This window comes from Hylobates moloch, unplaced genomic scaffold, assembly GCF_009828535.3.
Source record: "Hylobates moloch isolate HMO894 unplaced genomic scaffold, HMol_V3 SCAFFOLD_15, whole genome shotgun sequence".
Classification (NCBI taxonomy): Eukaryota; Metazoa; Chordata; class Mammalia; order Primates; family Hylobatidae; genus Hylobates; species Hylobates moloch.
Genome location: NW_026652290.1, coordinates 29137211 through 29154783, shown reverse-complemented (window position 1 = coordinate 29154783; position 17573 = coordinate 29137211). Strand labels below are relative to the sequence as shown.

General features: G+C 39.2%; 1 protein-coding gene across 1 annotated transcript in view; it reads right to left on the bottom strand.

The window, feature by feature from the left end:
• The window catches only part of RMND5A (required for meiotic nuclear division 5 homolog A), a 59181-nt gene that overhangs the window by 22581 nt on the left and 19027 nt on the right, over positions 1-17573 (bottom strand). Inside the window, exons 2-4 of the mRNA XM_032177115.2 lie at positions 15734-15876; positions 4780-4914; positions 3251-3351 (exon numbers count right to left, since the gene is read on the bottom strand). Coding sequence (XP_032033006.1) covers positions 3251-3351; positions 4780-4914; positions 15734-15876 — 379 coding nt within the window. The remainder of the gene's footprint in view (positions 1-3250; positions 3352-4779; positions 4915-15733; positions 15877-17573) is intronic.

Sequence of the window (17573 nt, the reverse complement as noted above, 5' to 3'; positions counted from 1 at the left end):
CAGGTTTTTATCGTTTTTTAAAGGCCTGTTCTTAGCGAAAACAAAACAAAATAAGGGGCCGGGCGCAGTGGCTCATGCCTGTAATCACAGCACTTTGGGAGGCCGAGGCGGGTGGATCACGAGGTCACGAGATAGTGACCAGCCTGACCAACATGGTGAAACCCCATCTCTACTAAAAATAGAAAAATTAGCTGGGCGTGGTGGCACGAGCCTGTAATCCCAGCTACTCGGGAGGCTGAGGCAGGAGAATTGCTTGAACCTGGGAAGCGGAGGTTGCAGTGAGCCGAGATCGCGCCACTGCACTCCAGCCTGGTGATGGAGCGAGACTCCATCTCAAAAAAAAAAAAAAAAAAAAATAAGGACACCAAAAACAAGTTTCCAAGTCTGCAAGGCTGAAAGTCAGATACTAGACTGTGGCAAATCCAGCAAGGTAGTATTACTATTTGAGACACGTTTAGGAAGGCAACCAAGCAGCTTCCCCTAAAGATAGTGCTTTCTTTCAATATGATGTTAATAATGCCATAGCTACAAGGACAGTTTCTATTTTTTCTAATATTTCCCCCACCTTGTTGTATTAAGTTACTATTCTCTCGTTAACACAACACTATTTTTGGCTTTCTATCTGCCACCATGAAAGAGGATGACAAGTTTGCTCTAAATTCTCCTGCGGATTACTGTTATTCATTGAGGGCCTACTATGAGGTAAGCACTACTCTAGGCACCAAGAGAAATTCAAAAAGCAAATAAAACAATCTGGGTGGGCATAAAAGAAATCTGGATAAGGGGGAAAATCTGTACAAACTCAGAGGTACAAGGGCAGGGAACACAGGAGCAGGCAAGGTCCTGATTAGATCTATGTAATCAGGTGTTGTTCTGCCACTTCTCTCCACAATACCACCATTCCCCTAGGCCCTCAATGGCCTTTAGCTAGGCATATAATAACCACTCAAGAAGAGTTAACTATAATTACCACTACATTCCCTCATGCTGATATTAAACACTATTCCCAGAAACATGAAATGAGAAAATTTTTACTTACGGAACAAGTCCTCTCTCTGCCTGAGAGGAATTGTCTTAAGGAAACAAATAATAGACAAAATTTACAGAAATAATCAATATACATAACATGCTTATCAATAAGAAACATATCTTATATATGCACAAAGTTAAAAAGGGTCTTAGGAGAAAAGTCTGGAGTACTCTGAAGGCTAGGGTAGCAAATACTATGTGCCAGTGACTATAGATATAGTCATAGTATGTACATGACTAGCATATATGAAAAAAGTTTAATGAAAAAACATAAGAAACGCATAGATAAGTGAATATTACCTTGAATAACAACCCAAATATTATTTGCTAATCACTACAAAACAACTGGGAAACCCATTACATGTTCATATGTATGTAGGCTTTCTTGGGCACATTGGCCCATGCCTATAATTCCAGTACTTTGGGCAGCTGACCCTCCAGGAGGATCACTTGAGGCCAGCAGTTTGAGACCAGCCTAAGCGAGATAGAGAAATCCTCTCTCTATAAAATGTTTAAAAATTAGCCAGGTGTGGCAGTGTGCACCTGTAGTCTTAGCTACTCAGGAGGCTGGGGCAGGAGGATTACTTAAGCCCAGGAGTTTGGGAGGGTGCAGTGAGCTACGATCAACCCACTGCACTCCAGCCTGGGCCACAGAGCAAGACTCTGTCTCTCTGGGGGGGACAAAAAAAAAGTAGTTGTTGCCATATTTTGTTTAAGAGGTGTTAGAGGTATTTGGTTGAATTTATCTCCCAGATGTGTCACAATCTGAAATTTGCTTAAACAAATTCTACAAAGGTAATATGCATCTTGCACAGAGGTACAGTTCTTAAGTGAGATCTATTATAATTTATACAAGAATTTTATATAAATTTATACAGGAATTTCTATCTAGTCATCTGCGCTGGTTTTAGAACTATACAAATTTTCTCAGAACTGAGAAATGGCCGAGTACAGTGGCTCAAGTCTGTAATTCCAGCACTTTGGGAAGCCGAGGTGGGAGAATCGCTTGAGCCCAGGAGTTCGAAACCAGCCTGGGTAACATAGTGAGATCCTGTCTCTACAAAAAAAATTTTTTTTTTAAATTAGCTGGGCGTAACGGCACAGTCCTGTAGTCCCAACTACTCGGGAGGCTAAGGTGGGAGGTTGGGGGGTTGGGGCTGTAGTGAGCCATGATTATGCCACTGCACTCCAGCCTGGATGACACGGAGACCCTGTCTCAAAAAGGAAAAAGAACTGAGAAATGATCAGAAAGAAAAATCTAAGCTATGAAGAATTAAATGGGTTAGTGGAACTAAATTTTAAGGGAAAAAGTGTACATTTATAAAAGTCAACTTCCCAACTAACCCCGTAACACTGATGGTTAATTTTTCTGGTTTTAAAATACCAGGATTCCAAAGGTATAACCTCACAACAAATCACTGCTTCTATAATCCAGTTTCTTTCCCTTATTTCATGAGCTATTTATTACAAATAACCTGGTAATCCTCACAGTAAAAAATTTTAGGACTGGGGCCAGCAAACTATGGCACAGGCCACATACAGCTTGCTGCCTGTTTTGTATAGCAGATGGCCAAGAATGGGTTTTTTAATTTTTAAAGGGTTGTAAAATAAAATGAAGAATATGCGACAGAGACCTTATGTGGACTGAAAAGCCTAAAATATTTCCTACTTGGTCCTTTATGGAAAAGCTTGCTGACCCTGCTCTAGAATAATATTTATTATAGCTTACTCAGTAATTTCAGACAATTCTTATCAATGAGAGGTTCATGGTCAATTACCAAAATCCACAGTAATTAAGAATAGAGTACCTTTATAAAAATATTTGTTCTCTTCATCCACACCACCTAGAATGCTAGCATAAAACCCAGCAAAACCCAGCACATTATGGAAGCTTAAATATCAAACTTGCACTGGCTGAACAATAGTGCTTGTTGTAATGTCAGCCCACACAAAGTGGTGGTGTAGCCTGGAAACAGAAAACCCTTTTCTCTCATGGGAATTCAGACCAACTGATAAGTGAAATAGGCTCCAACCATTTTCTCATATTGCACACCCCCCATATTTCACTTAGCCGAAATAAATAAAATAATTCTCCTTTGATTTCTCTGAAGTCTACCACAGGTAAGACAAATATATCTAAAAATCTCTACTGTGTTTTCTGATTGAGTTTTCTTACAGAGAGTTCTCAGAGCACTCAAAAGAAAGCAAACTCAATACTCACTCCAGAGCAGGTCTCAGAACTCTGACCTTTAATGCCTCTAATATTCTATTTAACTCCACAAATGGTTCCTTCTGACTTGGGTCTACAGAAAGACCAGATTCCTGGAAAAAAGAAAGAAAGAAAGAACTTTTGTTAGCAGTAATCAGGGTAAGGAGCTAGTGGTAAAAGTATATTCTAGATTGTAAAATATGGGGCAAGCCATTAAAGATAATTCCCTATAGTAGAGACTGTGACTGACCCCTAGTACCATTCTTCCCCTCTTTTCCATAGTAGAATCCCCAAATTTCAGCAGGGTACATAAGCAAATAGAATAAAGCTCGGTATGGCTTTGTAAGAAGTTAAGTTCTGACCAGTGAAATATAAATATGCACTCTGCCCCTTCCTGGGATACAAATGTATGGCTGGAGCTGTGGCTGCTATCCTGGACCCTGAAGACAGGAGACACCCTGGGAATAACAGAGGTACAAGGTGCTAAGTCCCTAAGAGTTTCACGATGCAGAGCTACCAAACATGCTGTGGACGTCTTACTACCGATTTCTGTGCAAGAAAAAAACTTCACTTTTGCTTAAGCCACTGTAATTGTGGGTCTTTTGTTACTTAAAAGCAAACAATCTTCAATGACAGTTTACTGCAGGAAATTACATGGAGACATACACAAAATCCCTGTAAGGTACAGAGAAAAACCGAGTTATCATTTATCTGAATTGTTTAAAATAGAAAAGGCTTAGATTAGAGGTTTGGTTTACAGACTGATTTTAAACTATTTAATTCTTTCGGTCCTTCATGTTTCTAAACAAAAATGCAACAGCACATGGTGGCTTAGAACGGAGTGTGAAGACATCAATCAGGAACTGAATCCCAGTTCTTTCAAAAAGAACCTGTTAAGGCCTCGGGCAACTTACTTCTCCAGACCTTAGATTTTTCATCTGTAGAATGGAAACAATAATTTGTACTTCATGGGATTGCAGCAAGGAATAAAGGTGGGGCTTGGCTTAAGGTAAGCACTCAATATATGGCAGCTGCTACTATTATGACTACATGGTATTTGTAAACTGTTCTAGAGTTCTAACTCGTGTGATAGAAATAAAAGACAAATGCTGCTAATGCGAAGTAAAAAATTTTGGTTGGAAATTCATTTGATAAAATCGTTTAAGCTGGGCTAGAACAGAAGAACAAACATCAATGTTTTTGTCCCTTTCCTCTTATCTGCTATACTAACCTTCTCTATCAAAAATGGAAATAAAGAAAGAATATCGCTTCTGAGCCCTTTGATTCATGAACTGGGACTAACCTTCTGGGACGGGAACAAGAAAAAAACGATCTGGATAACAAGTTCTAGAACTATAATTTTTGCCACTTAAAAAATTCCTCAAAATATGCCTAGTAAAATGAGGTCACCTCTGATAATTTAAATATTAAAAATCTATCTATAGCTAGAGGAAGACTCAAAACCCCATCCTGCAAATACTGTAAACTCCAAGGAGTTCCCTTGTTTCTTTTTCATATCCTCCCAGTTGGCACACTGTTACCTGACAGAGCTCCTCAGCTACATCCAGCATTCCTTGTCGAAAGAAGTGCTCCACCATCACCTCATTGAGAAGCCTTTGGCTGTCTGCCTGCCAGCAGCCATCTATTCCCACACTGCTAATGTCAGAATCAAAATTCTGGGGAAAAAAAAGAGAAAGAGAATCATAAATAGATTATTTTCACCCCACTTAACAGGAAAAAAATGGTCTTTGTTTCAGTCTGAGATACCCCAATAAGTACCCAACTGCAATTTATAGCATACCATAGGAAGGAATTTTTCCACTGCTCCTTTCTAAAACTTGTCGTGCTAGAAGAGTAAATAGGTATAATTTTAGATAATATTTTTTAAAGTAGATTTAATAATGGTGTCCATGAATAAAATAAAATCAAGCGAATGAACTGATTCCTAGGCATTATATGCAGCAATATTTTTAGAGGAATGCAATGATGACCTGTAAAAGCATGCTCACTGCAGCACTGTCTATAATGGGAGGGGAAAAAAGGAGAAAAAACACATATGCCTATCAATATAATAATCCATGGCACATCCCAACAACTGCAGTATTGAGGCTGAAAGTGGTTGTGGGGGCATGGCCAAGTAGTTAAGACAGGGGTTTAGGTACACCTCTGGGTTTGCCTTTGAGCTATACATGCATGGTCCTGACTCTAAACAGCATACTACAGATTTTGAAAACTGAACTAGGGAATAGACCTAATTCCTAGGTCCCATATTGGCTACCAGGTGGTACACACACAGGACAAATCTAAATAACTGTAATGGCTTTAGAAACAAAACTAACATTGAAACTACAACCCAGAAAAGACTGGTTAGAACTTGTGGCCTGAATCCAACAAGGTTGATTGCCAGCTAAAACAAAAATACCAACATTCTCCACAGAACTTAAACAAGACCCAGAGTACTATAACACATATTCAAAATGTTCAAGATACTGCAAAATTACTTGGCATACAAAGAACCAAGAAAATCTCAACTCACATGGAAAAAGATGGTCAACAGACACCAATGCCAATATGACAGAGATGCTGGAACCATCCAAAACTTTAGAGTAGTTATTATAAAAATACAAACAATCTTGAAACAAAGGGAGAGACTTAGCAAGGAAAAAGCCGATACAGTAACCAAAATAAAAAATTCATTGGATGCATTTTTCAACAGCAGAAGCAAAGTGGCAGTGCAAAAAGTCAGTGAAGATCAATAGAATTCATCCAATCTGAACACCAGTTAAAAAAAAAAACAAAAACAAAAAAAAACAAAACAGAGCTTCAGGGACCTGTGGGAAAATTACAAAAGATCTAGCGTGTGTGTCATCAGAATACTAGGAGAAGAGAAACAGTATGGTATAGAAAAAAATAGTTGAAGAGTATTTCCCAAGTTTAGCAAAAGACATAAATCTACAGATTCTAGAAAGTCAGTGAACTCCAACATGGACAAATTAAAAGAAATCTGACCCAAACATCTCACATTTAAACTGTTAAAACTAAAGATAAAGCAAAAAATCTTGCAGGCAGCCAGAGAAAGGTGACATGTTACTTACAGGGGAACCATGATTCAAATGACTACAGATTTCTCAACAGAAACTATGGAGGCCAGAAAGAAGTGGCATGACATTTGTCAAGTACTGAAAGAAAATAACTGTCATCCTAGAATTCTATATCCCATGAAAATATCCTTCAGGAATGAAGATGAAATAAAGACATTCTCAGACGGAGAGAAACTGAATTTACTGCCATCAGACTTGCTCTAAAAGCACTGCTAAAGTCTTCAGACAGAAGAAAATGACACCAGAAGGAACATGAAACATCAAGAGTGAAAGAAGAGCAAACGTACATCACAGTGTGAAAGCTTTCCCAGCCTAATTCCACTTCAGCACCCTTTATTTTTCATAGGCATTGCTCCCTAATAAATGTTTTGCATTTCTTTTTAAAAATATATAAACTTAACTAGACAAGGCCATTTAGATTTAACTAAAATTGCAATCCTGGTCAACCACTGCTTAAATATACAGTCCAACCAATACACAATTATTTTACATGATGTACAAGAACAGGTAGTAAGTAACCAGCAACAGCAACTGCAAACAATCCACTATTTACAGTCACAATGCAGGAGTGCTTTTCTCCAAAATTAAGCACATTTTTCTCCCTAAAAAGAGCTATCTACCCTATTTCTAGATGTGAAAACAGTAGCCTAAAACTGAATACATACATTAAGGTTTGGAATCACTCAAGACAAAACAAACACAAAAAAAACCAAGAGTGTTGTCAGTCTTAATTTTTATTCATTTTCTTTTCACAGACATTTTTCTTAGCGAAGTATTTAACCTAAAGAATAGAAATAACGAGGTGGGCATGGTGGCTCACTCCTGTAATCCCAGCACTTTGGGAGGCTGAGGTGGAAGGATCACCTGAAGTCGGGAGTTCAAGACCAACCTGGCCAACATGGTGAAACCTCGTCTCTACTAAAAATACAAAATTAGCAGGGCGTGGTGGCGGGTGCCTGTGATCCCATCTACTTGGGAGGCTGAGGAAGGAGAATCGCTTGAACCCAGGGAGGCAGAGGTTGCGGTGAGCCTAGATCATGCCATTGCACTCCAGCCTGAGAGACAGAGCAAGACTCCATCTCAAAAAAAAAAAGAAAGAAAAAGAAATAATACAAAGTACCTAGATGCTAAAGCAACAGCATCCATGCATATAATGAAAAAACTGTTACCTAGCACTGAAGAACCACAACTGCTTGTACAAGATTATCCTGTTTAATTTCTATTTATCAGATTCTGCCTGTTGAGAGCTAATTTTATAACAGTTCATCAGTATTTTTAAGTAAATTATTTTATCTTTATGCTGTCTATGACAACTAGAATACTGGAGATGGTACTGCTTTCTGTCTCTTCTGGAATAGAGGCTCAGAGGCTGATCAGTGCTATTCTCTCCCAAATTCTACTTCCCAAAGGGCCATTCAAATGCATAAAGGAATGGGTTTCTAAAGATCTGAAGATGACAGTTTATTACAAACTCAGGAACCTGCCCATAACTCTCTAAATGTCTAAATGTACAGTATAAGCAAAGAATCAAGAGATTAATTAAGAAAGTTCTCTCCCTAACTTATCAACTGCATTAAATCCAAATACAACCTTCAGGTTTCTGCTTATTCATTTAATGATTTTTCCCCAAACAACAAATTAGTGCCTATTCCTTAGGGAAAAATAAAATAAAACAACGCTGGAAGACACGCTGGTCAGCTCAAAGCACAGATCATGTTGAAACAATTTTATCTGGTAGTATATATATTAGGTCAGAATTTTAATAAGCTACCATCTGACAGTATTTGCTCAGATCAAACAAAATAATCCCTTGAATTCTTTCCTTAATATACATATTAAAAGTAAATATTCATCACCTAGAAAATTACAAAAAAAGTCTAATATTTAAACAATTTTCTTTGGGTTTGCTACAAAGTTTTACAATGATGCCCTATGTGTATCTCTATTTTCTTAAGGCTTACTATGGTCACTACTACATAGGTAAGAAAAGTCAAACACCTTTACACTCAAAATCTAACTACATTCAAGCTCATGACTTATTTGCTGCTCTTGGAAAAGAAGCATGAATGAGCAATGCATTCGATTGTTTTCTGGACACTTCTGAGCTCCCCTTCTACCATTCTGATTTTCCATTATAAACTACTGAGGTAGATAAGTAAACTTCCATAGCTTATTTTCTGGTCACATGCATTAAAAATTAAAGCTAAGATTATAAAATGTATAGAGGTTGAGGAAATGCAATACAGTGTCAAACTCCTTTTGTTATAACTGCAGGTTCTTACTGTTGCATCAGAGCCAGCATTAGTTCCAGTTTCTGTTGCTAGGTAACCAAACTCGTTTGCATGGCTGCCCAGAAAATCCACAGCACTGCAAACCAGCCAAGAGGTGGCTAATGAAGAGAAATACCATCTATAATTAACATCTTCTGTCTTACTATACTTTTTCTTTTCATATTTTTTAAGCAAAGAAAAGCTTTGGCATCCTGTTCTTAATTGGGAAGAAAGGATCCAAACAAGAACCAAAAGCAAAAAAGCACACATCCAAGGGTGTGTCCATCCGGAGAGGATGTTCTGACTTGGAAGGAGAAATCCAGGACATACTAAATCTAGAAGCTGAGGCAGAAGAGGAGTAAATAACTTTGATACAACATCATTATGAAAATGTGAGATCTAAACACGCCACCCTACCTCTGTGGCCGTATCATGAACACATAAATCAATCAGAAATGGCTTTCACTGTTTACCGTCAAAAACCAATTCGTTTCTCAAATATATTTTATAAAATTATAATGACTGAGCAGACAGTGGTCACAATATATATATAAAACTCAGTATTTAATTCCTAAGTACCAATTCCCTAATAGTATTAACATGTATTTTGAAACTTCTCCAACTACTTTGAAGAAGAATTAGTGTATGAACCAACAATGTGCCATTGTTGCACCTATCAAGAATTAATTTCCCTTTAAGCATCCAGTTAATCTGGTTTAGCAGTGAGAGGCAGACAGCAAAGGATACTTAACAGAGTAAGAAGACCTGCATTCTGGTTCCCCTCAGACTAACAGACGATAGCTACTTCACATACAAACCACACAAGATTAGTATTCAGAAGAGTTTGAAACAAACACACGTCTCTCAATAAGAAAGACAACTTAACAGAAAAAATGGACAGAAGAACATGAAATGCACAAATGGGAAATTCCTGATGTTAAACATGAGAAGATGCCCCACCTTCCAGATGGTCAAAGAAAGGCAAAATTAGTACAACTAGATACTACTTCACACCCATCTGATTAATCTTTAAACATTTAAAGTCTGATAATACCAGGTATAGGTGAGAAATGAGGAAGCAGGAAGTGTTACAGGTGTTTGGTAGGGCTGTAAACTGGTATAAACCCTTCAGGGGAAAATTTTACAATACCTAGTAAAGCTGATAATGAGGCACCTGTCCTATGACGAAATAATCCATATTTAGGCATATACCAGATAGTAGTGCTTTACAAGCCAAGAGCTGGAAAATAAACTTGGTAGTGTGTCATAATCAGCATTTTGTAGATGCATTTTTTGATGTAGACATTCCATTATTCTCCTTACGGTATTTACACCTCTTCTTTGGTTATCAACATTAAGAGAACGGTAGATTCACACTGTTATGTTATTGCTTTATTTAAAAAAGTGAGGGAGTAATGTGCCGAACCACTCTGCCAGGCCTTTCTGTCACATTTGCATCCCTATCCCTCCACTATCAGTTATCTGCCTTTCTGTGGCTATTTTATTAATTGTCCCAAGGATGATATGTATCTCTTACCATTCTATGGAAAGGAGAGAAATTCATATGAATTCTCTCAAGGAACTCCAGTTGAGAAAGGTTCCTCCAAGTCTTAAAATCTGGGTTTTAATCCCAACTCTGTGACTTCAGGCAGGTTACTTACAAATCTAAGTTTTCACATCTGTATCTAGAGACAATAATCTCGACCTTACAAGTGTTTGGTGAAGATTAAGGTAAATAATGTACACGAAAACCTCTATGAGTATCCATCCATCAGTAAACCTTTAATACACAGTAGCTGAATCTGAGAGCCAGGCCAAACCTAACCAAACCTGAATCTGAGGGTCAGGTTGCCACCAAACCTTCTGCTTCTGTATTTAAAAGAATCCTTATTAGAAAATATAAATAAAAACAAATACACAAAAGCATACAGAGATATTAATATTCATTAATTTAAAAGCACTTAAATGCAATTGCAGACTGGATTAGCTAGCACAGTTTAATGGATATTAAGTCCTTTTGTCCCTCTCTACCCAATACACATACCTTGTTTACCCCACACCTACATAAAAGGCAGTTCTGGACTGCTCATCCAGAACTATCTTAAAATATTCTATATGTCATTTTTTTATACCATTACTCCATTCACTCCTTAATACAGTCAGCATTTTGCCTCTCCAATGTAGATACTCCACCCAGTGGCAAAAGATCTGTTTAGATAATGAGGTTTAAAAATTTTTTTAACTATTATTGTTCCCCTTCAACATTACCAGCTCTGCAATGGCCTCAGTGATTTCCTAGTATAGCACAGTGTTTAAGAACAGATTCTTGAGTGAAAACTTTTTCCAAACCTTGATCCACTACTTCCAAATTATATACCTGGGGTAAGTTATTTCATATCATTGAGTCTCAGTTTCCTCACATATAAAATGGGAATAATGTCCCTGCATCATGGGATAGATATAAATGTATGTAAAGCACTTAGCTCAGTATCTGGAACACGGTCAACACTCAATATGTGATAGCTATTATCCTCCTACCTATGACTAACTACTTAGTCTGTTTTCATCCTACTTAATGAGGTCAAGTAAATCCTCAACTGCTTTCATCATCTGATCAAATCCACACCTCTCAGGCCTTCCATCATTTGCCCTTCCCTATTCCCAACAGGAGCTGTCACTCTAATCAAGTCAATCTTGAAGCATCTTAAACATGAGTCAGGCATATTCTCAGTTGCTGTTTTGCCCTTTCCCAGCCTCAAGGAAAAATCTCATCTCACTGTTCTGCTGCTCTAAATCTTACCCATTCTTCCAAGGCAAATTTAAGATAGCAACTACCTTTACTTTAAAATAAGCAGTGTCTATTCCATGCAAACTTCTTTCATGTAGCCTCAGAATTTTTCCAGTTATTTTACATATACAAAACAGCAATCTTATAAAGGACATGTAGTATGTGGTCAGCTTTTAATTATACCACACCAGATTTTAGATATTAAAATCTTTAGTACTATTTAACATATATGCACACATACCTAGAAGTCTAAAGCAATAATCATTTTTATTGACTTTTCTTAGGAAGTAAACTTTAAAAGTCAATTTGACTAAATAAAATACTGAATAAAATACCCTAAACTGGACTGAATTCTAGATTATCTAAAAATGGGAGAGGAAATTAAGAACAGCCCAAACACATTATTTTTACTTAAAAAAAAAAAATTGTCACAGAGCAAATATTATTTATTTAAAATAAATAATGGGCCAGGCACAGTGGCTCACACCAATAATCTCAACACTGGGAGGCCAGGAGTTCAAGACTAGCCTGGGCAACACTGCAAGACCACATCTCTACACAAAAATGAAAAAAATTAACTGGGCATGGTAGCAAGCGCATGTATGCCCAGCTACTTGGCTGGGACTTGGATGCTGAGGTGGGAGGACCACTCAAGCCCAGGGAGGTCAAGGCTGTAGTGAGCTGTGATGGTGCCACTGCACTCCAGCCTAGGCAACAGAGCGAGACTCTGTTCATAATAACTAAAAGTCAAACAATATCTTGGCTACCACCACCAGAAACTTCTATTCTGCTTACATTTTCAGAGACATGATAGGTAGGGAATTTTAAAACATAAGTATTAAAATATAAAAGGAAAAATACCACTGAGCATGACTAAAATTTACTAATGTTTCTCACTCAAAACCAGCCTGCTCATATAGGAGCCACTGGCTTCTTTGTCCTCACCCTGTGAGGGTGGGAGCATGTGTCCATAAAGTGGTACTCACAGGCTGATGGACATTCCAGTTTATTACTCAGGTCTGTTTGGTGTGGTTCTTAAAAGCCTTGTGCCACACTGGATTCAGCTTTATCCTGTTTGGTCACCACCAATCAGGTCCACCCAGCCTTTACAACAGGCTGCCCAGAGCTTACACAACTACCAGGTTCAAATTAAAAGAGCTCCTAGAGGACTTAACAAGTCAATGGAGTCTTATGTGAAACAGCCTACACGGAATTCCTGATGTATGTGAGAAGCCCATTCACAACGTCTAGGTACTTCTATTGGGGAAACAGCTTCCTCTTCAACTGAGGCCAAATAGATGCCAAAAATATGGGGAGAGTGTGTACTGAAAGATATTAGGGAACTGAGTTAAAAGATCCAGGCTTTCCTCTGTGGTGGCAGACTACAGTACCACAAACACTATTCAGTGTCAGCTAAATAATATAGTATGTATGTATTTTTTTTTTTTTTTTGAGATGGAGTCTCGCTCTGCTGCCCAGGCTGGAGTGCAGTGGTGCAATCTCGACTCACCGCAACCTCCACCTCCCAGGTTCAAGCGATTCTCCTGCCTCAGTCTCCTGAGTAACTGGGATTAGAGGAATGTGCCTAATTTTTTGTTGTATTTTTAGTAGAGATGGGAGTTTGCCATGTTGGCCAAGCTAGTCTCGAACTCCTGACCTCAGGTGATCCGCCTGCCTCGGCCTCCCAAAGTGCTGGGATTACAAGTGTGGGCCACCATGCCCAGCAGACTAAATAATACAGTTTCATATGACGGATGAGAAGAATCCAGAATCCAGGTCACCTAGAACCAAAACTACTTTCACAGGAACATAAAACAATTTTTTGGATTGGGCAATACTCAGGAGTCTGAGGCAGGTGAATTGCTTGAACCTGGGAGGCAGAGTTGCAGTGAGCTGAGATGGTGCCACTGCACTCCAGCTTGGGCAAAAGAGCAAGAGTCCTTCTCAAAAACAAACAAACAAAAACACCGCTTTTTTTTAAAGAAACTGTATAAGAATTACTTGAAAAAGTCCTTGTAACTTCCAAGGGCATTAAAAAAAAAAGTCCTCAAAAGAGCAACGAGTACATTAAAATATGTAATTAGGAATCTTTACCTCAAACACATCCCCCTGCCCAAATAAGCCAGAATGTAGATTATTCAATATAAATGTGTTCCCTTGATATCCATTTCCAAAAAGATACTTCCATTTTTGGCACCAAGTACATCCAGATAATGTTTTGCCTTAAAGATTAGTCAAAATATCTGACAACCCTTATGAATAGCTATAAAGACCTGCTAGGTCTGGAGTAAGACATGCTCAGTCAGGCACCATTAGCAAGCAGGACAACAGCAAAAGAAGGTTCTGATCATCATGACAGGACAACAAACATAAACTAGGAAACAGGGACATATATGGCATATATGGTCACCCTACCAGCTGCAGAAAGCATAATCGGTGAATTATTTGCCCAACTGCTCCAGATCCTGGTCAGTAGCCCACACACTAGAATTATAGTTGCTGAGCCCATCCCCCCTTATTCCAAGAATCTCTGACTGGCTGCCTTCGAAGCTTTAGCTCTTCTCACTGTCATAGCACCTTTGGTTCTACTGTCCAAATGCTGACCTTCTGTTATAACTGCAGGCAGCCTGGTAGTCACACAGATGTCCCCAGGAACTTCCTGGGGTTCTCTCTGAACTTTGAGCCATTTAGAATCACCAGGATGCCTTGGTCACTGTCAACATCAAAATCTGAATCTTCTTAGACACCACCAGTAGTTACTGTACCTCTAGAGGAACTGAGGGTTCTTCACCCACAGTGATTAAGACCATCTCTAAAGTGCCCCATCACATTCTAGAAGGATACAGCTGCTGGAAGAAAATAAAGTGTCCCACCACCACTCCCACAGTTCTTAAGCTCATACACACCAACAACCACTCCAGGAACCAACTGAAGACTTCAAATACCATAGTACCAGATAGGGTTTATGCCAAACCCACTTCTAAAACTGTGTTTACTCTCTTGGAGTTACCAAACAGGCTTCACAACCTCAAAGCCATTTCACAGTCTCCCCAAAGTCTCAATCTCCCCACAATCTTCCCAGTCACAATCTCCCCAAAGTCTGCCTTCCCAGACTTTGCTGGTGACTGCCATCACTGACATAACGTGGCTGGAACTCTGCTGCTGCCAAAACCACCCTCCGACTCTCTGGCCAAGTCAAACCCCTCACACCACTATGGGAATGGTGAGAACTCTCTGAAAGACCACTAACACTTCTGTAAGCCACAACTACCACAACAAGTCCTCTGAGCCCATGCCACTCACAGTCTTGTCATACCACACCTACCAGTGAACAGTACTGCCTTAGAAGCATTTAGTTCTGACTCAAGCAGCATCAAGCCTAGCCTTTTCACAGGATAATTTCTAACAGTTAGGTCTACCCATGAGTTACATGAACCACTCTCCAGATTCAATGAGCTTCTATTACCTCTGTTACAACTATCACTCTTGTGAGTACAGACTAAGTAACTCATAAGACTGTTTAGAAGATGCCTTTGCTACAAAGGGCACTCCTCGAAAGTTCTTCCTACCCTCCCAGAAATTTATGATGTGTGAAGAGACACACCCTGACCAGTCACAATCTCCCCAATGTCTGAAGCAGTCAGAGGTATCACACAGTAACCTTGAACTACTTCTCTTAGGCCCCAATAGGACTATGAACTCCATGAATAAAATCAGCTGGTACTAACAATGATAACTGCTTATAAGTCAACCACCAGGTCAAAGATGGCTTACTCAAAAAATGTCACAAGAAAAAAAACATCAAATAAAAGTGACCAGCCTCACTGCCTAGCAACCAACCCACTCACTCATTCACACAGAAGGCAAAATTGAAAGGTAGCTGGGACGCCCATAGGAAGAAAACACTTAGGATGATGCAGGGGAGACTGACACAAGGCTGTTATTCTAATCATCCCATAACAGAGACAGAGTCACAGCTAGGGAATTACTCACCAATTAGGAAAAGTTACTTCTGGTAAACAAACTCCCACATACTGGGTTAAAATTTCTTTGGAACTTTATTTATCATGACCCTAGGGGCTCTAGTCTTGTATGCAAATGGATAAACAACAAAGCTATAAAAGCAGAGGGTTTTAATTTTGCTTTTATTTTTTAAATAATAGCAACAAGGAACTTTCGTAAGAATAACATAGTAAAACTAGACCTGTAAAAGTTATCAAAAGCAAGCATGACAGGAATAGCATAAAGTAATTTGTGAAAGCTAGAGTTATCAAAGTACTGACAGAAGAAAAAGAATTATGCTAAAAAATACAAAACACTTCTTTCAATACCATACCTTATCAATGGCTTTTCCAACCCGAGAAACACTGCTGTGGATGTCTTTGTGGTCTGAGGCCAATTTTTGAACAGTATCCTTTATTCTTTTACAGCACTGTGTCAAAACAAGTGAAAGTGTCCCTGATAATTCAGCATCTTGGCCTATAAAAAAAACAAAGGAAGGACTGGTTACTCACTGAAGCAAACCCAAAGATGGCAAGTTTCTAATGGGCCTTTTGGACCATGAAAGATGGAAGAAAAGTGAAGAAAAATCAGTATCTGCTTTGAAGCTGATGGTCACATTCATAGACGTAATTTTTCAAATGGATACTCAGAAAGATATAATTTTTTTATTTTTGGAAATAAGAAAATTTTACTGTGAAAGCAATCAGTTTTATCATTATAAAAACCAGCACAGGCTGTGAATAATACTGTCAAGGCAGTATTATTTTTGAGAAAATACGTCTAAGTGAATAAACTCACTTATTAAACCCAGTTACACTGTTCAAGTCAATCTCAAAACGTTCTGGTTGTTAGTAAATTTCCTCAAGAGAGATGATTTAGTGCAAATGCTTCATATTCCATATAAAGAGGTAGAAGAAAACAAACTTTCCTGGGTACCACGATGTGCAGAAAGGAGTTAACACAGCAGGTCATAGACTACTACCCTTAGAAAGTCCTGCTTACAAAGTCGCCTCTTGGCTGGCATATAGAAACTTGGGAGTTGGGGAGTGTTCCCATCATTCCCTAACTCAGTGTTCCCCAACCTTTTTGGCACCAGGGCCCAGTTTCGTGGAAGACATTTCTTCCACGGACGAGGGCTGGGGGGGAATGGTTTCGGGATGAAACTGTTCCACCTCAGATCAGGCATTAGTTAGATTCTCATAAGGAGCACGTGAGCCAGATCCCCCGAATGTGCAGTTCACAACAGGGTTCATGCTCCTATGAGAATCTAATGCTGCCACTGATCTGACAGCGGGTGGAGCTCAGGCGGCAATGCTCGTTCACCGCCGCTTGCCTCCTGCTGTGTGCATCCTGGTTCCTAACAGGCCACAGAGGGGTACTGGTCCATATCCGGGAGTTTGGGGACCCCTGCCCTAGCTGAAAAGAATGGCTCATTGTGCCTAAACTGTTGTACAGTGTGATTTATGGTGAACATCTGCTTTCCTTCTGGGAATCTAGAATTTTGATACATGCTAGGCAGTGAGTACCTGGCTTTCTCCTGGCTTGGAGAAAGCTTCCAATAGTCCTCTCCCGTGAAGTCACACGGAACATGCTTAATTCCTGCAGCCATGGTTTGCGAGAAGAGTTAAGTGTTGCCTACCAGGGAAGCTCGTTAGAAGCTCAGTGTCCAGGGTTTTTATTGGGGGCTGGTCACCAGGGCACCCACTGCGTAACTCTGGACTGCCTAACTTTGGACTTTGGACTTTTGCCCCATGAGTCTTTTCCCTTTGGTGATTTTGCTTTACACCCTTTTGCTGTAATAAATTTTAGCTAAGAGTATGATTATATGCTGAATTATGTGACTCCTTTTAATGAATCACTGGAACCTAAAGGTGGTTTTGAAGGCCCCTGACACACATGATCAACCAAAAGTTACTACAGTTTACATCCTTTCCCTGAGCCACCTCCCTCCAAATTTTGTTCCTATAGCAGGAAAAAAAGGAGAAGGGAGAAAAAGAGACAGATAAAACAACCCCAGTTATGGTATTTGTCATTTATCTCTCTATCTACATATTCCCACCTGTAAGCAACAGGCCTGGTTTCTGAAATCCTAACCAACATTATATAGCAGAGGTTCTTGAATTTTAATTTACATCAGAATCACTTAAAGTTAAAACAAAGTAGCTGGACCCCAT